At 29.8% G+C, this 12,604-nt stretch overlaps 1 protein-coding gene across 1 annotated transcript; it reads left to right on the top strand.

The window, feature by feature from the left end:
* The first annotated feature begins 9,216 nt into the window (after positions 1–9,216).
* Positions 9,217–10,784, top strand: LOC101510956 (uncharacterized). Its single transcript, XM_012717381.3, has 2 exons — positions 9,217–9,592; positions 10,284–10,784. Exons 1-2 carry the CDS (start codon positions 9,310–9,312, stop codon positions 10,589–10,591), a joined length of 591 nt encoding a protein of 196 aa, XP_012572835.1. The 5' UTR covers positions 9,217–9,309; the 3' UTR covers positions 10,592–10,784.
* Positions 10,785–12,604: the final 1,820 nt, after the last annotated feature.

The following is a 12,604-nucleotide window of genomic DNA, read 5'->3' as shown; positions in this document are numbered from 1 at the left end:
TTTTGACTCAGCAATAACAGTTAATTTGAGTTAAATCAACAAAGTCCATATTTTAATTTGAGTTGACAAAATGGTTACATAAATCATGTTTATTGGGTTGCTGTTTAAATATTTCTATATTATAAATAATGCTTCGGTTTTAAAGAGGAACAGAAGAGTGAATGAAAAATGTATAATTATAATTAGTATAATTATAATTAGTATCATTAGTACAATATAGTAGGTTTGAGATAAAAGTTAATCCAATTCACTTTACATTCAGATACAATAAAACAATACACTTACATAATTTAATTTGTGTCGAATTCAATAAAATATCCTTCTATACATAAAAATATATCACTTTTAAATATGAAAGACATTATCATAATAACAATAATAATAATAATAATAATAATAATAATAATAATAATATTTTTTTTCAAATTTGTATTATTATTAAAAAAAAATCACAAGTAACCGACGAGTAAGATGATTATTAAATAGAAAGGCCTCATTTATTTAATAAAAAGGTCTCACACTCTAATATTCTTAAAATTAAAATAGATGAAATCTTATATAAATTCAATAGAACAATTTGTTTTTATTGCAAATTATCTAATACTAAAGTATAAATAAATAGTAAAGTAAATTGGCTAACGAAAGATAGTAGGAATGAGAGAAATATTAGTTAAACGTAGGAAATCATGAGACAAAAAGTGAGCACATTGCTTGTATGAGAAATATTAGTTATAAATTGAGAAATCATGAAACAAGTAGTAAACATATTACTAGTATGAGTTATTAGAGTGGTACAATGTATACACGATTTTTTTTCTTCAACTAAAAGATGGAAAATTTTACATGATTTATTGATGTTGCAGTAGAACAGTTGAAGTGTCTTATTTTATTTTTTAAAAAATATAAAAAATAGATTTAAAAATGTCATTAATTCTATTTAAGAAATTTTCTATAGTTATTAAATAAAATTTTAATAAATTATTTATTAACTTTTAAAAAAGGTCAGCGCTGTCTTTGAATAATTTAATGTTATTATTTCGAATATACTATCTATTTAATGTGAATGATGAAGTGTTTAACAACACAAATGGTCAATTTAATAAAATTTAATTTATAATATGTATTAATTCTTTTTTTTTTATAATATCGCCACATTTAAATTTTTTAATAATTATGTTTCATACATTTAAATATCTAAATAATTGTTTACGAGGTAAAAGATATTTATTTTATAAATAAATAGAAAGCATAATTCTATTTTATGTCTTTCAATCCATTTTATAGATGGTTACAAGTGTTTAAATTTACTTATTTGTCTAAGAATGAAAGTTTAGCCGTATAAATTGTTTGTTGGTTGTGTTGTGATAGAGGATTGTTATTTTATAGTTGATTTATTGATTTTGTACTAGACCTTGTTGTTACTCTCTTCGTTTTTTATTTTTTTATTTTTTTTTATTTATTTTTTTATCATAACTTGTGCTTGGAAAAAATGGTGTTAATATATTTTGGTTTCATATATTTTTTTTTAAGAATATATAAGTAATTTCTTATCATAACTTGTGCTTGGAAAAATGGTGTTAATATATTTTGGTTTCATATATTTTTTAAGAATATATAAATAATGTTTTAAGTGTTGAACAAGTATTCTTACATTTTATTGTTAGTAATAATAAGGATATTTTTTAGGAAAATATAACCTTATTTCATATTATGCCCAAATTATTATTTTTTACTCATAATTTTCACAAGATAAATCAACTAAATAGATGATAAAATATGGGAATTAGTAAATGTCAACCATTGCTACACTATAAGCTAGTTAGATTAGAACCATAAAGTCCAAATACTTTTGCAAATATGCATTAAAAGTTGCTTTAACCAACTATATGAATTCTACAAATTTAGATTTGGTACAATAATTGTGTGACACACTTGCTAATCTCAACCATTCAATCACGAATAAATTGATGGCTCTTGAATTAACCGTCTAAATCATTTTCATGAGTTTTGACTCTAAGTAATTTGAATTCAACATTTACTATAAAAAAACGTGATTTTTGAAGAATAAAAAAAAGTTGGAAAAACATAGGAGTGTTAAGTTTAATTTGACGATAATAAAAGCGATTATTAAATTTTACATGCAAATTAATTGCAATGAAATAACATTATATATGGAATAACATTGAAAAATCACATATCTAATTAATGTTTTATATTATCGTTGTGAAAACGAAGATCAATTAGTAATTAAACTAATATTGTTGTTGGTTTTATCTAGAAAAAACGCATAATGATTGAAAACATAAAACGGAGATTGATCAGATCAATATCAAGAACATTATCCATTTTCTGATTGAAATGGAGAATGATCTGTTTTGAGCAGAATTTTAAACTTGTAAAGCTAAAATTAACACACACACTTGTTAACCCAATTCAGAGATTAACTCTTACGTTTGAGGGACTAAATCTAACTTGAATTATCACTAATAATGAGATGAAAATGCTTATATGATAGAGTTTCTATGCTGCCATATTTTCTGCTTGTTGTAAAATCTGCAGCTTGCTCTCTATATTCATTCTTCAAAATTCTCAATTTTTCCAGACTTGCTTTTGCTTATATAGAGTTAGTTTTTAGTTTTTAGAGTAACAAACAAACTAACTAAAACAATTACAATTACAAGTAGTTATAGCTAACTAACTAACTGCTCAAAACAGTTTTCCTTCTTAATTTGAGTACCACTTTTAACAATTCTCCACCTTGGTACCAAATGAGAAGCTTCAGCTTATGATTCTTCAAATCAAATCCTCTTAGTCCTTGATCTCAATTTATGGGATTGATATTAAGCAAATTCAAACAATGCCTGAACTTGCTCAGTGTGACATGTTTTGTAAACATGTCAGCTGGGTTGTCACTTGTGTGCACCTTTGCCACATTTATCTCACCCCTTTCGATGACATCCCTGATGAAACGCAACCTGATGTCTATATGCTTGGTTCTTTCATGATACATTTGATTTTTACTCAAATGAATGACAATTTGATTATCACAATTTATGCAAACTGACTCTGGTTTAACACCAAGTTCAGTGATCAATCCTCTCAGCCAAATTCCTTCTTTCACAACTTCACTAAGAGCAACATATTCTGCTTCTGTTGTTAATAATGCCACTATGTGTTGAAGATTAGCTTTCCAACTGACTGTGTTGTTAAAAATTGTGAACGCATATCTTGTAAGAGATCTTCTATCTAAATCCCCCGCAAAATCAGAGTCTACAAATCCTTGGACTGGACTTGAAGTTTTTGAGCTTTTGTTGTATTCCAAACACATGTTTTGAGTTCCCTTTAGGTACCTTAGAATCCATTTGACAACTTGCCAATGACTCATCCATGGGTTTCCCATAAACCTGCTCGTAACACTTACAACACGAGTAATGTATGGCCTTGAGCAGACCATAACATACATGATACTCCCTATGGCACTTGCATATATGTCTTCTGCTTCCAGATTTGTGTTTGGTGACATGGCTGAAGAAAGCTTGAAATGAGCTGCTAGTGGAGAGCTCACTGCCTTAGATTCACACATATTGAATCTATTTAGAACCTTTCCAATGTAGCTGCTCTCTTGGGAAATTATTAATTGTCCTTGCTCTCTGATTATGATGATTTCCGTTCCTAAGCTCCTCTTGGTTGGCCCCAAGTCCTTCATCTCGAATTCTTTCTTCAGTTGTTCCTTCAATTTTTCTATTTTTTTCATACTTTTAAATGTTATTACCATGTCATCCACATATAGCAACGAGTAAATGTATGTGGTTGATGATACTTGTTTATAATACACACAACTATCGAAATTGTTTCTAGCATACCTTTGATTGAGCATAAATGAATCAAATCTCAAATACAATTGCCTTGGTGATTGCTTTAGCCCATAAAGTGATCTCTTTAGCAAGTAGACACAATCCTCTTTTCCTTGAGTCTTAAAGCCATCTGGTTGTTGCATTAAGATTATTTCATTCAGATCACCATGAAGAAATGTTGTTTTTACATCCATTTGCTCCAATTCCATGTCAAAGTGTGCTACCATGGCTAGAATTATCCTTATAGACGCATGCTTGACTACAACAGAAAATATTTCATTGTAGTCTACATCTTCCCTTTGATTGAATCCCTTTGCTACTAGCCTTGCTTTGAACCTGGGTGGTTCAACCCCTGTAATTCCCTTATTCCTCTTGAAGATCCACTTGTTGCCTACAATTCTAGAGTTGGCTGGTTTGGGTATGAGTTCCCAAATGTTGTTCTTCTCCAATGATTTCAGCTCCTCAGTCATAGCTAAAATCCATTTGTTTTTGTCTTAAGACTTGACAACTTCATTGTAATTCTTGAGATCCTCTTGTATAATCTCTTCAGCAACATGTAATGCATAGCTGATCATGTCTGCATAGCCATATCTTTAGGTAGGTTTTGATGTTCTTCTTTCTCTATCCCTGATGAGGTTAAATCATTTGATTCCTGCTCTGGAAACATAACATGTTCTGCTGGGTTTGCATCAATCTTGTCTTGCTGAGCATGATGTTGTTCTGAAGTCAAGAACCTTCTTGACTTTTGTTGATCTTTCTCCTTTTCTGTGGTTGAAGCCAAGAACGTTCTTCGTTTTTCTGCAACTTTATCCACCTCAAGATTAAACCTCTCAGTTCTGTCTTGTTGAGTCTACTATTGTTCCAAGAACGTTGTCTGGTTCTCTCCAACTTTCTCCACCTCAAGACCAATCCTCTCATCTTCAATTTGGTGTGAGCCTTTCTTCACAACATTGTTTACAATCTTGTATAGTTCAACCTCATGAAACTTAACATCCCTGTTGATGATACATTTCCTATTTTCAGGACACCATATCCTATAAGCTTTTACACCACTTGGATATCCAACAAAATACCATTTCTTGGCTCGAGGGGTTAGCTTCCCTTCATTTACATGGTAGTATGCAACACATCCAAATACTTTTAGATGATTGTAGTTTGCAGCATGCCTTGTCCACATCTCTCGAGGGGTTTTGAGTTCAATTGCAGTAGAAGGACTCAAATTTATCAAATAACAAGATGTATGGACAACTTATCCCCAAAACTGTGCAGGCATCCCTACATTCGACATAATGTATCTCATTCTTTCAAGCAAGGTTTTATTCATCTTTTTAGCTAATCCGTTTTGCTGAGGTGTGCTTCTTACAGTTCTACGTCTGTTCACACCACGAGCTTTGCAAAAACTAGTGAATTTCTCACTACAGAGTTCAAGACCATTATATGTCCTTAGAGTTTTAATCCTTTTGTCAGTCCTATTTTCAACCATAGACTTCCAATCTTTAAAGGTTTTAAATAGTTCATCCTTAATATTCAAAAAGTAAATCCATATTTTTCTACTATAATAATCAAGAAATGTAATGAAATACTTGTTACCTTCATGTGAAGCAATCATTGTAGGGCCCCATAGATCCCTATAAACATATTTCAAAAAAAAATTTGAGTAATGTTTCCCAGTAGAGAACTTGACCCTATGCATCTTTCCATACACGCAATGCTCACAAAATTCAAGATCACTGATCTTGTCCCCACATAGCATACCTTGTCTGTCCAGAGCTTGCATCCCCTTTAGACTTACATGTCCTAGTCTTTGATGCCACAGGTTGGCTTTGCTCGATACTTGTAATGCCACTGCTGCCATTCCTGTAATTGTTTGACCATTTAGAATGTAGGTACCATGATCCCTTGTTCCCTTCATGATTACCAATGATCCTTTTATGACTTTTAGAGTGCCTTTGTCTGCTTTGTATGAACAACCAGCTTCTTTCAATATTCCTAGAGAAATTAAATTCCTCTTCAGTTCAGGAACATGCCTAACCTTTGACAAAATCTTGGTTCCATCTTCCAACTTCAGCTTGATTGAACCAATTCCAACTACCTTGCAGGCTCATTTGTTCCCCATAATCACCTTGTCTCCATCAGTTTCTTTGTAGACAAGAAACCAATCTCTATTTGAGGTCATGTGAAATGAACATCCTGATTCAAACACCCAATCATCATCCATGATTTCAGTTGAATTTTCCATAAGAACTTCTGAGCTTTCATATCCTTCAGAAGCTATAGATGCATTACCATAGTCATCATCACTATTTGATCCTTTCTTTACTTTCCAATCTGGGCATTCTTTCTTGAAATGTCCCTCATTTTTGCATATGAAACATCTCATTTTAGTCTTATCATTTTCTTTATTCTTGAACTTGTTCTTCTGTTTTTGATTCTTTTTCCATGCCTTAGCCTTGACAAACAATCCCTCACCACTGTTTTCCTCTTTCCCATCTGACTTCCTCTTCAGTTCTTTGGAGATTAGTGCATCTTGTACATCTTCTAATGACAAAGAATCTCTACCGTAAATGAGTGTATTACACAGATTTTCAAGAGAGATTGGTAATGAATTTATCAACAACAAAGCCTGGTCCTCATCATCCAATTTTACATCAATATTTTCAAGATCTAACACAATCTTATTAAACTCATCCATATGATTTTCAATTGACCTTCAAGGTTTCATCTTGAAAGTATATAATTTTAATTTTAAGTACAAACGATTTGCTAATGATTTTGTCATGTATAAAGATTCTAATTTGAGCTAAATACCTACAACAGAGGTCTCCCTTAACACTTCTTGATCATAGCATTTGGGTACATGTTTCTAGCTTTTTAGTTTGGTATTTTAAAAGCTCTTTATAGCTTAGAATAATATTTTTAACTTGTTTCTAAACTTTGGGTCAAAATTGAAATATAATTTTATTATTTGCATTTTAATTTTATTATTTACGTTTTGACTCTTGCTCGCTCTGTAAGACATAACTTGAGCACTGGATATCCGATTAGTGCATACGAGCAGGCGTTGGACATAACTTTTGTGTTGGAATAAAAGCCTAATGCCGAACTTTACTAAGCCTAAATTGTAGATTTCCTAATCTAGACTTTTGTAATAATTTTAATTAGCGGGCCACTTGTTTTTAAACCCTAAAGTCCAATATCGAGTACTATATATTGATAGTTTTCTTTCTTTTATAGGAAATAAATATTAGGATTTAGATTGCTACAAGAAATAAACAGCTTTTATTTTAATTCCATGGAATGCTAGTTTTATAAGATTAATCCACGAGTTTGGAGTTTCATCAACACCTTGAGATTCAGTTACACTGTCAATTTCGATTCATGATTCTATTCTTATTTATTTGATTATATTGATATTCTGATTGCTTAAATTGAATTTCAATAGGATCAATTAAATTTATTTGACAGCATTTGGTTTCGGTTTTTAATTGAATTGAATTATAATTTTGCGACACTTGATCATTAACTGTAATATTTTGATGATTGTGATGCTTAATCCAATTAAAGAAACCGAATTCACAATGGATTGATTACACTTGTTTGATCAATTCTATAGTCAAATAAGAACTGAATCACGAATTAGAAATTAAACTCATTGATAGAATATGTGATAGGTCTCAAATTCGAATAAATGGATTAATCGTTTTGCTCATGTGTTAAATAAAAAATCTAAAAAAACCCATTTTTAATTTTAACTTTCAATTCGGTTATTATTATTATTATTATTATTATTATTATTATTATTATTATTATTATTATTATTATTATTATTATATCAGAAGTCCTTGTGAAACGATTCAAGTTATTACCTTTATTTACATTTTATTAATTGTATTTGACCAGTGTGCGACAACAGATCAAATTAACGCCGTTGCCGGGGACTTTCTGATAACAATATTAACCGATATTAACCATGTTTTCAGGCAACTGTCTCAGATTGCTCCGAAATTTCTGGGAAAGTTGTTGAAATACCAAAGGCACCTGAAACTGTTGTGAAAAATAACAAGGTTGTTGAGGACACTTTGATACCTGAAACTGTTGATGTTGAGCAAAATATACCACTTCCTTTTCCTCAAAGGACAGTGAAGACTAAGAAAATGGACGAGACAAATAAGGACAAGGAGATCTTGGATACATTTAAGAAGGCGGAAATGAACATTCCCCTCCTTGAAACAATTAAACAGATTCCAAGATATGAAAAATTTCAAAAAAGATTTGTGCACACACAAGAGAAGGTTAAAATGTAATGAAATGTTTCAGCCCTCATTCAGCATATGCCTCATAAATGCAAAGATCCAGGAAATTTTTCCATAGACAATAGTCAATTTGAAAATTTACAGAGTTCTTGATACCAATTGTTTCGAAAAACGAAGATCAATGGATAATTAAACCAAAATCGTTCTTGATTTTATCCAGAAAAAACGCAGAATGATTGAAAACATAAAACGAATATTGATCAGATCAATGTCAAGAACGTTATCCGTTTTCTGACTGAAACAGAGAATGATTTGTTTTGAGCAGAATTTCAAACTTGTAAAGCTACAATGAACACACTTGTTAAGCCAGTTCAGAGATTAACTCATATGTATGAGGGATTGGATGTGACTTGAATTATCACTTATAATGAGATGAAAATATTTACAATGATAGAGTTTCTATGCTGTCAGATTTCCTGCTTGTTGTAAAATCTGCAGCTTGCTCTCTATATTCACTCTTTAAAAGCCTTGCTTTTGCTTATATACAATTTAGTTTTCAATTTTTGGAGTAACAAACTAAAACAGTTACAAGTAGTTATAGCTAATTAACTAACCGTCCAAAACAGTTTTCCTTCTTAATTTGAGTACCACTTTTAACAAAATCTAAATACAAATTTAGTCGATTTAGTAAAAAAATATAAATTACTACTTTAGTCAAAATTTACAATTTTGGAGAATTTGTCTATTACGTAAATAAACAAGTAGGCAGTGTAGAATAAAAAAGTTGTAAAAAAGCAAGTAAGTTTACATGTACACAATATTTAAACACAAATAAAAAAATTAAAAGAGAAATAATAAAATCATATAATTTATTTATTTTTGATATTTGAGATTAGGGAAGGAAGAGGAGGGTTAAGAGGGAATGAGGAATAAGAAGCATGGATTGGAGGAACAATAGTGAATAGTGAGTACCATACCCAACCAACAGTAACAACAACATCTATGTCGACTATGATTTTTCTTTCCTCAACACAACACGCACACTTAACTCACGCGCTCAAATCTCAATCTACTTTTTTCTTTATGATGACTCAAAAAATCTCAATCTACTTATTACTAATAATTAATACCACTCCTCCACTTATTTTGGCTTCCTTATTAGTTTAGAATAATAATAATAATAATAACAATAAGTAATTAAAATGTTGCAGCTTTTGTATGCGGTGATATTTGGGGAAATGGTTATGATAATGAGTTTTTTATTCAAGACTCCGATGAGGAAGCTTGTAATAATCGCTTTGAATAAGGTGAAGCGAGGTCGGGGACCCGCCGTTGTTAAAACCGTCGCCGCCACGTTGGTGCTGATGCTGGCTTCATCACTCTACACTATCTTCAACATTCGGTATCGTTCCCTTCAAGCTCCAATTCTTAATCCCACCGACCAACTCATTTTGTCCTATCACATTCTTCAAGCTTCTCTTTTCGGTACTCAACTTTTCCTTTCACTTTTTTTTTACCATATACTTCCACGTAACAAATTCTAAAATTTAATCTATCCAAATGCTACCAATTTTTTTCATTTTTATGATTGATGATATAAATAATGTCTGTTTAATGAGTTGAATTTTAGAAAACACTCTTACATTTTTTTTTACAAGTTAAAATTAATTAAATTATTATCTTAATTATAAAGATGACGATTGTGTGGTGTTAGAGTTTTAAATAACTTTTAAACTCTAATTTATTCACTATATGATTCACATATATTACATTATATTTTTGTTTTTTATAACTTTAGTTTTAGGATTTAAAAAATATACACTTCTAAAAATGAGAATATGTGTCCATCGACAAGAGGCTATCTTACTACATGTCATATAGATTCTTTTTCTATATAAGTCATCGTCGTAACAATTTTTTTTATAAAGATCTACTTAACAAAAATAAAAAAGAATAAAATTACATGCCATCGAAAAAGTCTTTTATATTTATTGGATTGATAGATTTAATTGAATATAAATAATTTTTTTATTACTATATTATAATATTAAGTTTTATAATTTGTGTCAAAACATAAATTTTAATAACATTTTATATAATTTAAACATATTAACCAACATTAATTTTTGTTTCATATTATCATTCTAATATACATATTCTCTTGTTCTGTGGGCAGGGTTTGTTCTGTTCATGTCTGTGATGTTAAATAGATTGCATCATTACATAAGAGAGTTTAGGGCTCTGAGGAAGACTGTGGAGACAGCAAAGAAACAAAATCGAAGTTTTGAGAACAATAAAAACAACAATGAAGTGGAGCACAAGGCCTTGAAGGAAGAACTTGATGCATTCAAATCCAAAGTTAAGAAACTGGAATTTGAATGTGAGGCTCTTAAGATGCAATCTGAAGGGTTTCTTTTGGAATATGATCATCTCTTGATAGATAATCAAAATCTTAGGAATTTGTTGGGAGGGTATAGGACATAAATCTTCCTATGTTGATGACAAAATGAGTGTGTAAAATGGTTTAATTTAGATGTCTGTCTAAGTAGGGCTTGTTTGCAAGATTATAGTTATTGGTTACAATTTCATATACATAAAAGTGTATAAAAGAGGAGAAAGATGCTATGTTATATTTAAAAAGCAGCTTGATATATTTACTGATATTATTATTAGAGCATGTTTTGAGCATTTTATTGCAAAACAAGAAATATGGAGGAGGGAGTGTCAATAATGTTGTAAATCAATCAAATATGATTCATATTTTGATTATTAAGCCTCGACTATTATATAAGATAACTCAATCAAGCAAAGATTATATATTGTAACAATCATTATTTTGATTTAATTTAAATGTTATCTTGATGAGTTAAGAAATAATTCATATGATTTTGAATGATCAAATAAGACATTTGGTGCATAGATAAAAAAAATAATGTTTCTTCCAATTTTATCATGTATTACCAATTAAATAACAGATTTATTTTAAAAATCGTTTAAAAGTTTGCATCTTTTATAATTTTTATCGATAAAAAGCATTTAGTGTTTATTTGCACGCTTGGGATTTATGATGTATTTACCTAAATAGTGTTTTGACTTGTCCAACATGTTTTATGACATTTTTTGTCAACAACATGTTTTATGCCTTTTATGGAATGCAGTTGCAATTTTGGATTAATGTTGGGCCTTTAAAGACCCAATGTCCTGGGCCCAATTGTTCCAAAATGCATGGTCGAAAGTTTCAACTTCACCCTCAAATAATTTTATTTTTTTTAGCTTATTCTATTTAATAACTTTTTTTAACATCTTTATAGTCTTGAATTAAAGGTATCACATAATTTTATTTTTATTTTTATTTTCTGGCTCACATAAATTTATCAACACTTAAAATAAATACATAAAAATGAGAATACTTTAATTCTACGTATAATTGTTTAAACTCTAAAAAATTTGATTCAAGTAATCAAGATGAAAAAAAATAATAATTACAATTTAATTGTGGAGTTCATAAAAATCACATATTATATAAAGATATTAATATATAAATGATGTAAGAAAGAATGATAAAGTCTAAGTTCATCTCTGAGTAAAGAAAAAGTTTGTATCTTTGTCAAAAAACAAAAAAAGAAGTTCATATCTCTCTCACACACATAAATTAAATTATAAAGCTATAAAAGCTTATTTCATTAATTTTCCAATGAATACTTGTGTGAAATCCTGTCACTGTAGACAGCTGAATAAATCATGTTCCAATAGTATTGATTTTTGTTGTCTAAGCCCACATGTCACCTCCTAAGTATTGGTGTTAGTATTGATCTCAAATTCAATGTATCAGCATTTATCTTGATCTATGAAATTTGATAGAAATCCACCCACCATAAAATTTGTTGCTTATTCACTTTGCTTTTCAATGTGACCTGTTTTTATCAAAATAGTATATAGTTTGGTCGAATTTCATCTACCAAAGCACACATAAACAATGACAAAATTACAAATTGCAGACCCACATGAGAGAGAGAAAGAGAACCAAAGATAAATAAAGAAGAACAGAAGAGAGGTTGGGAGTTAAAAACTGAGGTAGCAGCTAGGGTCTGTCCAGCCTTACATGTTCTATTTTCACCCACCCTTTTGATTCCATTTTTTTAAATTTACCTTTTTCATCAAATAATTAAATTTTCAATTTTGCAATTAAACCCAACACTCACCAAACATAAATTTAGTTTGGCCTTTCGCCAAAAACTAACATATATACATCCAATCTAATGACATCTTTGTAAACGACATATTGAACAGTCTGTTTGATTAAAATAAAACGATTTAAATTTAAAAATGGATTTTAATTTTCTTTTTTAAAAATAGAAATTTTTATTTTGAAATCCAAATATTGTTATCTTGTTCGGACGATTGAGATCATGTGTTGTGATTGCATGCAATTCAAATTTTATATTGCGAGAATTAAATTATAATTATAATATAAAATAAAAAGTGAGAACAACTGAA

The sequence above is a fragment of the Cicer arietinum genome, chromosome 1 (genome assembly GCF_000331145.2).
Source record: "Cicer arietinum cultivar CDC Frontier isolate Library 1 chromosome 1, Cicar.CDCFrontier_v2.0, whole genome shotgun sequence".
NCBI lineage: Eukaryota > Viridiplantae > Streptophyta > Magnoliopsida > Fabales > Fabaceae > Cicer > Cicer arietinum.
This window is presented reverse-complemented; position numbering and strand designations above follow the sequence as displayed.